General features: G+C 38.0%; 1 protein-coding gene across 4 annotated transcripts in view; it reads right to left on the bottom strand.

Annotated features, from left to right (window-relative positions):
- Nucleotides 1-1,398: 1,398 nt before the first annotated feature.
- tbpl1 (TBP-like 1) overlaps nt 1,399-13,639 on the bottom strand; it is a 76,995-nt gene continuing 64,754 nt past the window's right edge. Inside the window, exons 1-7 of one of the 4 annotated variants that reach the window (XM_062043526.1) lie at nt 8,507-8,689; nt 7,488-7,747; nt 7,322-7,404; nt 7,131-7,194; nt 6,276-6,379; nt 2,558-2,652; nt 1,399-2,315 (exon numbers count right to left, since the gene is read on the bottom strand). In XM_062043526.1, the coding sequence (XP_061899510.1) occupies nt 2,233-2,315; nt 2,558-2,652; nt 6,276-6,379; nt 7,131-7,194; nt 7,322-7,404; nt 7,488-7,616 (558 nt within the window). In that variant the 5' untranslated portion in view covers nt 7,617-7,747; nt 8,507-8,689 and the 3' untranslated portion in view covers nt 1,399-2,232. Of the gene's footprint in view, nt 2,316-2,557; nt 2,653-6,275; nt 6,380-7,130; nt 7,195-7,321; nt 7,405-7,481; nt 7,748-8,204; nt 8,408-8,506; nt 8,690-13,639 lie in introns of those variants that run through there. The other 3 variants (XM_062043523.1, XM_062043525.1, XM_062043524.1) reach the window with 3 other exon arrangements.

The raw sequence follows: 13,639 nt of genomic DNA, 5'->3' as shown, positions 1-13,639 counted from the left end.
TCTATACATTGCTAATGTGGTAAATGACTATTCTAGCTGCAAATGTCTGGTTTTTGGTGCAATATCTACATAGGTGTATAGAGGCCCATTTCCAGCAACTATCACTCCAGTGTTCTAATGGTACAATGTGTTTGCTTATTGGCTCAGAAGGCTAATTGATGATTAGAAAACCCTTGTGCAATCATGTTCACACATCTGAAAACAGTTTAGCTCGTTACAGAAGCTACAAAACTGACCTTCCTTTGAGCAGATTGAGTTTCTGGAGCATCACATTTGTGGGGTCAATTAAACGCTCAAAATGGCCAGAAAAAGAGAACTTTCATCTGAAACTCGACAGTCTATTCTTGTTCTTAGCAATTAAGGCTATTCCACAAAATTGTTTGGGTGACCCCAAACTTTTGAACGGTAGTGTATATATATATATATATATATATATATATATATATATATATATATATATATATATATATATATATATATATATATATATATATATATATATATATATATATATATATATATATATATATATATATATATATATATAAAACACTTGACTTTCAGTGAATTCTAGCTATATGTATATATATATATATGTATTTTATTATATATATATGTACATATAAATAAAATAAATACTTGAATTTTAGTGTTCATTTATTTACACATAAACACACACATAACACTCCTCTCTACTCATTGTTGTATTTGAAAGTGCAATGCTTTGCAGCCAGTAGCACAGCCTTTGAAGGAGCGTAGGTATGGGCAGTGTAATATTCTGGGTTGGAGTCAATAACCAGGCGAGGTGATGAAGTTACCTCTATTTTCTTCATACTTCACAACCGACTCCCACACTTGCTGTCAGGGTGTGCAATACAACGTAAAGTGGTTACTTTTTGGTTGGCCAAGCGGACGTGACGACAGGCTGTCCTCACGGACCTGGATGGGGCGTGCCTTAAGTCCGGCTGGAAATCGGGAGAAATTCGGGAGAATGGTTGTCCCGGGAGATTTTCGGGAGAGGCACTAAAATTCGGGAGTCTCACGGAAAATTCGGGAGGGTTGGCAAGTATGTTCTCAGTTATAAAAAATGCTGAGTCATCAACACTTGGTATTTTTTGTTCCACACAATGATAAGCAGGCAAACAGACTTGTTTGTCAGGCGTAATGTTTGGCCGTATGATAAGCAAAACAGCATACAAAACCTTTTTTGTATGAAAAATCTTGTTTTAAAAAACATTGCAGGTGTACCTAATGCCTAAGCATACAAAAACATTGATAAATGAGATTTTGTGATTGCTGCTGTTTTTCTGCTAAAATACTTGTGTAGGTATTTTGACAATTAAAATACTTAAAAAATTGGGAGTTCATAAATGTTTTTGCATCACTGACATGAACACATACATAGGCTCTGCCTGACTTATTATTAGTCTTTATTTTTATACAAAATACAAAATAGTCAGCAAGTGTCTAGAAGTGGTCAGAAAAACATCCCACAGACAAGTGTCACTCACCATCAGAGCTCGGTTTCCATTTAAAATGTAACACTTGAACAAAGTTTGTATGTTAAAGCATTACAATGTGGTATGGGTAAAGTTCAGGTACTTGCTTTAGCAGTAATTATGTGTCTTCATGTTTTTTGTTATCAGCACCACTTGAACCAAAACATCTCAAACAAGCTTGTACAAGGTAAACCTTAATGACTTGCAACAATTCTTGTTCTATACATACCGCCCAATCCTAGAATTAAAAAACAGTTGAAATATTTACAATTTACAGTGTAGTAATGTACAAGAAATGAACTTGTCGAACAGGTTAGTGTTCTCATCTGCAGTAGAGAAGTGCTGAGTAAATAGCTGAAAGGCTAACATGAATAATTAGTTATAGTGTATCCAGGGATGAAGAAAATGAGCTTTGGTGGCAGACTTGACTGAGGGACACGGTTGCCTTGCCTGGTTAGACTCTGCCTCTTTTCCTAGTAGTGCATTGTCCAGTCCACATCACATGAAGTCAGGAAGACAAAAAAAGGATGGGCTGCAAGCAAGCATCCTGGGATTGGTAGAATGGGCGGAGCAAGAACACATCCAAGCAAATCAATTTCCTGGAGTGGTATATGTCCAGTAAGTCCAGAAGAATGTTTCGAGAGACCAGCCTGTGTTTGACAGTTCAGGTCTGATAAAAAATAGTCCACCGTGTCGCTGAATTTTTGGAGCGTCCTCCACGGTCTACCTTCCCTCATTTGCAGAGCGGCTTCTGGCACTCAAAGAGGAGCGGGTACACCTGCTCCACAGCGGTGGCCACATTCTGCACATTTGGTCCTGAAGAAAGAAAGCGGGCCAAGAGCGGTTGGACTGGAGTAAATCTTGCTTTGAAATTCTTCTTGGGATCAGGCTTATACAACCACCTGATATGACTGGTATGAATGTATTTTCATCATTCTCTCATGTTTGATGACAATATTGCGTTCTATTCTATTCTATATTGGCGCAATGGTGTTCTGAATCTTTGAACAGCCTGATGTGGCCTTAGCCTCTGGTTATTGTGTGCGTGTGTGTGTTACCTGTTACTGTGACGCTGCCTGTGGAGAACACCTGGATGGTGGCCTTGATGTGTTTGATCCTGTAGGTGGCTGCAGGATGGAGCTCTGGCTCATAGCTTGACGAAAATAACACATGCATATTCAATAATAGTATTTAAATGGTTTTCCAAGCACAACGTTTATTAATATTTGATATCTATGAATATATAACATCACTTCATTAGGTACTGCTGCAGAGTTGAAATGAAGCATAATTAATTTTATTGTTAGCCACCAGGGCAGGGCACCCACTAAAATTTGTTAAGTCATCAGCTAAATCAAAAGACAACAAATAACAAGCAAACATGTAAGTTAAGTTATACACCCACCAAACCTCTCATAAAGCATGGCGTATTATTTTAGTATAATATACTAAAAACAGATGTCAGTAAGATGCGGCGTTCAACAATAAACATGTGGATAGTAAATCTATGTCAATGGGAATTTACTGCTTTGGCTCCTGTAGAGATGTGTTGCCGAAACATTTTTTGCTGCACAGGCTGACAAAAAAAAAAAAACTTAGATGTACAGCAGTCTTACTGCCACTAGAGGTCACCAGATGCAAAGCAGTTAAGGAGAACTGCACTTTTTTGGAATTTTGCCTATCACTCACAATCCTTACATGGGATAATCATAAATAGGCCTTTTTTTAATTAATTCTACCTCGTAAATAAATTTGGAAAGATTGGAGTCACTCTATTCTGCCTATAAAGTGCTCTAAAAACATTCCAAACACCTCCATCAAGGTTTTATATAGATGCTGTAAGCATATATGTAATGTAGTAAGTAACAGGCACTTTCATAACATGTAATATTTTCATATTTTAATCATTTTAAGCTTACAGCATTCATCATGTTTACTTTTCCCTTCAACAACACTAGTAATCAGGGCAGACTTCACAAGAGACAACAAACATATTAAAACAATCACTTACTGTACAATGTCTGCTTTCACTAGGATGCAGATATGATGCGATGTTCATATTTTGCCATTAAGAATAATCATAATCCACAGGAAGGGTTAAAAAAAAGATTGTGCCGCAAACAAGTCTTTTTGTCTTTCTCGCCATCTCCGGTTTAAGTTGAATGTCACAGATAACCAACTCGTTTATGGCCACAACCTTCTACTATACAGGTGAGAGGCATGATTTATCATACATGATAACCATTTACCAACAGAGGCGGTCATGATGCAGCAGCTCAGTATGTCAACACTGGAGCTGCACAAGCTAGTTAGTGTGACCACGGATAAAAATAGTCAACGCTTATAACAATGTTGCTACTACTTAGTTAATATTCAGGTCACAAGATGTAAATGGAGTATTGTTGGCGGGTTTTGGATGTTTAATTAGAGTAATTGAGACGCCAAATACAAAACCCAAAACCAAAGAAGTTGGCACGTTGTGTAAATGGTAAATAAAAACAGAATACAATGATTGGCAAATCATTTTCAACCTATATTCAATTGAAGACTGCAAAGACAAGATACTTAACGTTCGAACTGGAACGCTGTTATTTTTTGCAAATAATAGCTCATTTGGAAATGCCTGCTACATGTTTAAAAAAAGCTGGCACAAGTGGAAAAAAAGACTGAGAAAGTTCAGTAATGCTCATCAAACACTTATTTGGAACATCCCACAGGTGAACAGGCTAATTGGGAACAGGTGGGTGCCATGATTGGGTATAAAAGCAGCTTCCAGCTCAGTCATTCACAAACAAGGACGGGGCGAGGGTTAAGTTAAGTTAAAATTAAAGTTCCAATGATTGTCACGCATACACTGGGTGTGGTGACATGTCCTCTGCATTTGACCCATCCCCATGTTCACCTCCTGGGAGGTGAGGGGAGCAGTGAGCAGCAGCGTGCGTCACCACTTTGTGAACAAATGTGTGAGCAAATTGTCCAACAGTTTAAGAACAAAATTTCTCAACGAGTTATTGCAAGGAATTTAGGGATTTCAACAACCTACGGTCCATGATATCATCAAAAGGTTCAGAGAATCTCGAGAAATCACTGCACGTAAGCGATGATATTACGGACCTTCGATCCCTCAGGGGGTACTGCATCAAAAAGCGACATCAGTGTGTAAAGGATATCACCACATGGGCTCAGGAAAACTCAGAAACGCTGCCACCTTCGCTGGGTCCAAGCTCATCCAAGATGGACTGATGCAGTGGAAAAGTGTTCTGTGGTCTGACGAGTCCACATTTCAAATTGTTTTTGGAAACTGTGGACGTCGTGTCCTCCGGAACAAAGAGGAAAAGAACCATCCGGATTGTTTTAGGCGCAAAGTTCAAAAGCCAGCATCTGTGATGGTATGGAGGTGTATTAGTGCCCAAGACATGGGTAACTTACACATGTAAAGGCACCACTAATGCTGAAAGGTACATACAGGTTTTGGAGCAACATATGTTGCCATCCAAGCAACGATATCATGGACGCCCCTGCTTATTTCAGCACGCCACATGTTATAATAGAGTGGCTTCATAGTTAAGGCTGCTGGTACTAGACTGGCCTGCCTGTAGTCCAGACCTGTCTCACATTGAAAATGTGTGGCACAATATGAAGTGTAAAATACCACAACGGAGACCCCGGACTGTTGAACAACTTAAGCCGTACATCAAGCAAGAATGGGAAAGAATTCCACCTGAAAAGCCTCAAAAATTGGTCTCCTTAGTTCTCAAACATTTACTGAGTGTTGTTAAAAGGAAAGGCCATGTAACACAGTGGTAAAAATGCCCCTTTGCCAACTTTTTTGCAATGTGTTGCTGCCATTAAATTCTAAGTTAATGATTATTTGCAAAAATAAAATAAGTTTCTCAATTTGAACATTAAATATCTTGTCTTTGCAGTCTATTCAATTGAATATAAGTTGAAAAAGATTTGCAAATCATTGTATTCTGTGTTTATTTACGAATTACACAATGTGCCAACTTCACTGGTTTTGGGTTCTGTAGATTACTCCCGTTAACGCCATTGCAAGCCACCTAGAACTATCCGATTTCTAAAAATAGAATGCAAAAAAATATATATACTTGTGTTCATGTCTCCTAAGGATTGTGAATGATAGGCAAAACTACCCCCAAAAAGTGCAGTTCTCTTTTAAAGGGGCTATTTATTTGCAACTTGCTCAGAGTTACAATTTTTAAAACAAAAAATATAACAAGAACAACCCCGGCTAGCTTATGTTATCATTAGTAGTTTAACAACATACATTTAAGTGTCAATATTTTTCTTAATAATTGTATTGATTGTTATCTTATGCACACACACAAAAACAAGCAAATTACAATTTGCTTCTTTTCATATATTATATCACATGATATATATTATGTCATATATATTATATCCTATCATAGCAGCATGACTGCTATGATAGGATATAATATGTGATATAATATATATATAATATATGAAAAGAAGCAAAATATAAATTCAATGATAGCTAACCTTAATAGCTAAACTTCACTAAATCGCTATCGTTAACTGAGCACACACATGCGTATGCGCATGCGCTACGTACGAGCGTAATTACATCATTATGTGTTAAAAGCCATTAAAAGGCGGAAATTAGAGTTTGCAAGGCATTCGCGTATGTTTCAAAAAGCAATTTTAAGTGCATAAATGATGATGATCTGTTTCCTGTAAACAACTATCACATCCATATCGGGTGATTAAGGGCACGCATGCACACACACACACCTGGCAATGGGCCGGTTCTTCTTGGTGAAGTCAACCAGGTGGATGGCAAAGGGCATGGAGCAGACCGCCAGCACATTCACCACCTTGAAGGCCGAGAATTTCACCTGAACACATGATAGGACATCTTTGAAAACATATCATACAAGAAGATGCATACTGTGTACTGTAGCGTCATAGGTTGACATTCAAGTCATCAGCAACTACCAGCACACCCCCATCCCCACTTGACTCAACTACAGAGGGCACAAGGTTTATTAGAAGTCATGGATGTATAACTACAAATGCATTATATAATATTAATTATGTTTGGGTCAATGTTAAAATGTTTGCTCCATTATTCTGTCTTATGCCAGCTTTCTCTATAAAATGAAACATAAACTTTGGCTTTATAGATGCTTTGCCTGGTTTGTAGGAGCCCATTAGTTATAGAAGAAGGTAATTAAAAATTACAACTAATCGAGTGCAGCTGGGATAAAAACCGGTAGAAAATGGATGGCTGGATAGATACCAAGGTGGCAAAGGAAGACGTTTGAGGCGTGGCGTTTCTTCTAGTAATTAACTGAGGCTATCATCTGAGGAAACGTACAATACTGAATATCATACTGTTCAATGGTACCTTACTTTGTGTTAATAATCTATTCTAAAAGGTCAGGGAAAAAAAATCTCTATATCTCTGCACTATTTCGCTTAATGATACGCGAGTAGATGCACTTGGTTGTTAGGCGCAGTGTTTAACCACATATGGTATAAGAAAACTGGGCAAAACATTTTGGTGAAAAACTAATCATAAATAAGGTAGGGCGTAAGAAAACCACGGTACCGCTTTATATGAAAGAGAAATATATTGCTTATCACCTTGAAGCCGATTTTCTGCAGACACCGTGCCAGCCTGCGAGCACCCAGCTTTGCCTCTTCCTCGCTAAATGTAAAAAACAGAACTGGTTGGCACTACATTGTACCGACAAATTGTAGATAGCAATAAATATCTTGTGATTTAACTGCATTTATAGACACAATCTTTCTGTTCTATATTAATGTGTGGCTACCTTGTTGCTCCCGTGCAAATAATTTTCCCTGACGACCAGATGGAGGCAGTTATCTTGGGCTTGCGAAGTTTCATTAGGACTTTCTGGAAAACGAAAAACAAGCTAATTAAAAACACATATTTCAAAGCACTTTTCTTCTAATCCGCACAGACATCCTTACCCCCACCTCGGGCTTGTAGATGACATTGATGCCCTCTAAGGCGATGGTGCGCAGGTTGAGGTGACACCTGGTTCTGAACGTTGCCACCACATTGGTGATGATGATGTCCAGAGTGTCATCATTGTTGGAATCCATGGAGCAAGTGTGTGTGTGTGCGTGCGTGTGTGTGTGTGTGTGTGTGTGTTTTACACCAAAAGGAACACACTGGCAGTCTCCTCACTCGTCTGCCATCACCATGATGTTAAGTATCAGTTGCGGATTCAAGGCTAGTTGGAAGGGAAAGCAAAAGTTTCATTAGTGAATATCACGCGAACACAATCAAAACATAACATAAGAGACATATGAAGTAATTAATGATATTATTTAAATAATAATCCCAGATGTTCCTGATCAGAAGCTACTTCCTGCCATCATGACAACATATCAAGTCATCTCTTTCATACAAATCCCAGTGGTAAGAATTAAAGTCACTATAAAGGCTGCCTTACTCATCTACTTGTTTATGATGCGACACATCACAGGTCAATTTGAAAGGCATCCCGTTGAAAACTCTTAGAAACAAAGACTCTCATGTGTGCCAGCACGACTCTTCCCCTTCAGATCACGACAGACGCTTTGATTAAAAGCGTAATAGACAACTGAGGACTAAATCGTACAAGAGCGTAAAGCGTGGCCGTAGTTGGACGTAAAGATTGAGCTTGTTGGCGCCCGACTGCCACCTACTTAGGGATGTGATGCTAGCGTATCTGCATCCAAGCGCTACCCGTTAACTAGCCACGGCGGACTAATTCGGATATTGAAGGATTTTGTCCTCATGAGTCCAAATGTGCAGATAGAATGTCACGGCGACGACGCGCCATCTCTTCTACCCGGCAAATGTTTGTGATGGATGCTAGCTAGCAACAAAGAAGGGCAGTATGAATGAGACCTTGTTAGCATAGCTAGCTAACATGCTAGCAGCCTTAACGTTGCTTTCAGTAAAAATGATGTACAATGTCAAATGTTGCCTTTAATTATTTAGCTACCTCATCCGCTTTTGCCAGTGCGGTAGCCGGGACATTAAACCGACAGCTCGTCAACCGGAACGCAGCTTTAAAAAAATAATACAAAAAATGCACAGCGAGTCACTGGTCTCACTGCGTACACACTTGCAAGCTAACAACTTCCGGTGGTAATTTTCAAAAGAAAACTCGTGAACAGCATAGTCGCCGGTTTTGCAACCATAGTTTTAAAAAGGAAATATATTTTCCTGTGTTAGCTTTTAAAACAAACGTCGTTTCCTGGCATAACCACCACCTTGAGTTTGAGTTTATTTCAAACATGCATGCATACAACATGATAAATCACAATTTCCAGTTTCTCTATTCAACATGTTAGAAAAGGAGTAAGAGGTTATATTTCTCCTCTTTTGTTGAGAAGAATTGCTGTACATTCTTGGGAAGCAGGTTATAGTTTGCTTCATACATAATTTTAGCTGTTTGCAAATGCACCAAATCACAAGTGTCTTTGTTTTCTCGAGTTTGACTGAGAGCAGCAACAGTACCAGCATTAAGCACAAAGATAATGTAGCAACAGCAAAAAAAAAAGGTCTTACTCTGTCACAAGACTTTTTTTGATTGATTGATACTTTTATTAGTAGATTGCACAATGAAGTACATATTCCATACAATTGACCACTAAATGGTAACACCCGAATAAGTTTTTCAACTTGTTTAAGTCGGTCCACTTAAATTGATTCATGATGCAGATATATACTATCAGATATATACTATCATCATAATACAGTCATCACACAGGATAATCATCAGAGTATATACATTGATTTATTTACATTATTTACAATACGGGGTGTGGAGGGGGGGTAGGTTTGGTTGTTATCATCACTTCAGTCATCAACAATTGAGAACAGAGAAATGGACATTGAAACAGTGTAGGTCTGACTTGGTAGGATATGTACAGCAAGTAGTGGACATAGAGAGAGAGAGATCAGAAAGCATAAGAAAAAGTATCTACATTTAATTATTTACATTTGATTATTAACAATCCGGGGAGGGTGTTAGTTTAGGGTTGAAGTTGCCTGGAGGTGTACTTTTATTGCGGTTTTGAAGGAGGATAGAGATGCCCTTTCTTTAATACCTATTGGGAGTGTTGATGTGGCATAGAAAGAGAATGAGTTAAGACCTTTTTTTTTTTTTGATTGAGACTTTTATTAGTAGGTTGCACAGTGAAGTACATATTCCGTACGATTGACCAATAAATGGTAACACCCGAATAAGTTTTTCAACTTGTTTAAGTCGGGGTCCACTTAAATTGATTCATGATACAGATATATACTATCATATATACTATCATCATAATACAGTCATCACACAAGATAATCACATTGAATTATTTACATTATTTACAATCCGGGGTGTGGAGGGGTGGGTGGGTTAGGTTTGGTTGTTATCATCAGTCATCAACAATTGAGAACAGAGAAAAGGATATTGGAACAGTGTAGGTCTGACTTTGTAGGATATGGACAGCAAGTAGTGGACATAGAGAGAGAGAGATATAGAGAGAGATCAGAAGGCATAAGAAAAAGTATCGTTTGATTACATTTGATTATTAACAATCCGGGGAGGGTGTTAGTTTAGGGTTGTAGCTGCCTGGAGGTGAACTTTTATTGCGGTTTTGAAGGAGGATAGAGATGCCCTTTCTTTTATACCTGTTGGGAGCGCATTCCACATTGATGTGGCATAGAAAGAGAATGAGTTAAGACCTTTGTTAGTTCGGAATCTGGGTTTAACGTGGTTAGTGGAGCTCCCCCTGGTGTTGTGGTTTTGGCGGCCATTTACGTTAAGGAAGTAGTTTGACATGTATTTCGGTATCAGGGAGGTGTAGCGGATTTTATAGACTAGGCTCAGTGCAAGTTGTTTTACTCTGTCCTCCACCCTGAGCCAGCCCACTTTGGAGAAGTGGGTAGGAGTGAGGTGTGATCTGGGGTGGAGGTCTAGAAGTAACCTGACTAGCTTGTTCTGGGATGTTTGGAGTTTAGATTTGAGGGTTTTGGAGGTGCTAGGGTACCAGGAGGTGCATGCGTAATCGAAAAAGGGTTGAACGAGAGTTCCCGCCAGAATCCTCATGGTGCTTTTGTTGACCAGAGAGGAGATTCTGTAGAGAAATCTCGTTCGTTGGTTGACCTTTTTGATTACCTTGGTTGCCATTTTATCACAGGAAAGATTAGCCTCTAGAATGGAACCTATGTAGGTGACCTCATCTTTCCTGGTGATAACAATGTCACCCACTTTGTTAGATCGGAATCTGAGTTTAACGTGGTTAGTGGAGCTCCCCCTGGTGTTGTGGTTATAGCGGTCATTTACGTTAAGGATGTAGTTTGACATGTACTTCGGTATCAGGGAGGTGTAGCGGATTTTATAGACTAGGCTCAGTGCAAGTTGTTTTACTCTGTCCTCCACCCTGAGCCAGCCCACTTTGGAGAAGTGGGTAGGAGTGAGGTGTGATCTGGGGTGGAGGTCTAAAAGTAACCCGACTAGCTTGTTCTGAGATGTTTGGAGTTTAGATTTGAGGGTTTTGGAGGTGCTGGGGTACCAGGAGGTGCATGCCAGGGTTAAGGAGTTTAAATAGAGGTGATAGGATGAATTATTTCTAACAAATAGAGTGAAATTAAATATTCACAATAAACTTAAAGATGAATCAGACGAGTGTTAATGGTTTGTATAAGTTTGAATGTTGTCTTGTTTGTAGCCTAGTGTGGGGCTCAGCAACCCACGGCTTTGTTTGAGTTTATTTCGAACATGCAAGTATACAACATGATACATCACAATTTCCAGTTTCTCTTTTCAACATGTTCGAAAAGGAGTAGGAAGAAGCAGAGCTTATTTAATCCTACCCCTTTTCTTTTACATAACAGTTGCTAAAACTTTTGTTCACTTCCTGTTCTCAATTTATTCACAATATACTCCATAAGTAATTACAATAAAAATAAATAAATAGTTAGTGAAGTCATATTTCATATGATGAGATGAGTAAGATTATTTTGAGAATTAAAGAATGGATGGATGGAATAAATTCAGAATGTTTATCATGGTTATTATTCTTTGTATTTTGTAAACACTTTAAGTTTGAAGAGTTTCTTGAAGAGGATCATATTAGAATCAGAATCAGAATCAGAATCAGAATAGTTTTATTGCCATTGTTTGAGAACGGGTTCACAAACTAGGAATTTTTCTTGGTGCAAACGTGTGACATAAAACACATATAACACCTATTTGGTAATAAAAAGAGCTGTGACTGAGCTATCAGATAGACTTAGAAGGGATTCAAGGAATTCAAGGAGCTGCTGTTAGGAGTTATTGTTCATTTGCCTGATGGCCGAGGGGGAAAAAACTGTTCAGGTGGCGGGTGGTGTGGGTCTGGATGGAGATATTACTACATTGCTTGATTTCTTTGCCCAATCTATTCCATAATTTAATTTCACATACAGATATACTGAAGGTCTTAAGTGTTGTATGTGCATACAAATGTTTTAAATTAAATTTTTCTCTAAGATTATATTCCTCTTTTGTTGAGAAGAATTGTTGTATATTCTTGGGTAGCAGATTGTAGTTTGCTTAGTGTATAATTTTAGCTGTTTGCAAATTCACTATGTCGTGGAATTTCAGTATTTTTGATTCAATAAATAAAGGGTTTGTATGTTCTCTATATCCAACATTATGTATTATTCTAATTGATCTTTTTTGTAACACCGTTAATGAATGAAGTGTACTTTTGTAATTCCCCATATTCCTGCACAATAACTCAGATATGGTAACACTCGCGAGCAGTAGAGAATATGAAGTGATTTTTGTTCTGTAGAACATGTTTGGCTTTATTCATTATTGACGTGTTTCTTGCTACTTTATGTTGTATATTTTTTTACATGAGATTTCCACTTCAATTTATTATCAATCATTATACCTAGAAATGTGGTTTTATTTACTCTTTCAATTAACAACCTTAACAAGAAATAGTTAACAGAGTTTTCAGATTCACATTCAGATTGGTTTTATTTGAACATTTATAGTTTCAAAGTGATGCATCACATTTTTACATTTTCTTTACAACATGGCCAAAAAGTAATAGGAAGAAGCAGTGCTTGAAGTTTTGAAAAGTTTTTAATTGATAAACATTAGCATATATAATAAACTTTTATTATGAGCAATTTGAACTATTTTAATGTAGCTTATTCAAATAAATGAGTGTACATTGGATTGTTCCTGTAGGAAATAATTACTATGTTCATAATAAAATCACTTGCCAGAGTTTCTTACCTTTTTGCCAAATACTGTATACAGTACAGGCCAAAAGTTTGGACGCACCTTCTCATTTCAATACGTTTTCTTTATTTTCATGACTATTTACATTTCAGATTGTCACTGAAGGCATCAAAACTATGACACCTGTGAAGTGAAAACCATTTCAGGTGACTATCTCTTGAAGCTCATCGAGAGAATGCCAAGAGTGTGCAAAGCAGTAATCCCAGCAAAGGGTGGCTATTTTGAAGAAACTAGAAGAATATAAAACATGTTTTCAGTTATTTCACCTTTTTTTGTTAAGTACATAACTCCACATGTGTTCATTCATAGTTTTGATGCCTTCAGTGAAAATCTACAATGTAAATAGTCATGAAAATAAAGCACATTGAATGAGAAGGTGTGTCCAAACCTTTGGCCTGTACTGTATATGAACCTCAACACCACAAACTCGACTAATGCCAATACTACTTACACTTGTGTTTGGTTATTTAGTGTTTGCGGTGCACTGACATGTTAAATAATGTCTGTTTAGTGACCTTTTGAGGGAGAGGAGCACATCTGCTCTGTGAATACGCTTTCTGGAACAGGCTATACGCAACTAGGAGAAGAAACATGGTTTACAAGCCATTGGGAATGTAGGGGTTATCAATGAGAAAATGATGTCTCATGTGGCTCATATTTATACGAGTTTAGTGGAGAGGCGCTTTGCTGTCATGCCAGTGGAACGTGGCCTCCATGAGTCAAATAACATTCACATAAACAGATTGGGGCATCGCCTCATAGCAGGGCGTATATAAACACAGTGCTTGTTTTCTCATTAGGTCATAGTAAACGCTCAGATGTGAGCACTTAAGGCTATAT

Source organism: Entelurus aequoreus, linkage group LG04 (genome assembly GCF_033978785.1).
Source record: "Entelurus aequoreus isolate RoL-2023_Sb linkage group LG04, RoL_Eaeq_v1.1, whole genome shotgun sequence".
Taxonomy (NCBI): domain Eukaryota; kingdom Metazoa; phylum Chordata; class Actinopteri; order Syngnathiformes; family Syngnathidae; genus Entelurus; species Entelurus aequoreus.
This window is presented reverse-complemented; position numbering and strand designations above follow the sequence as displayed.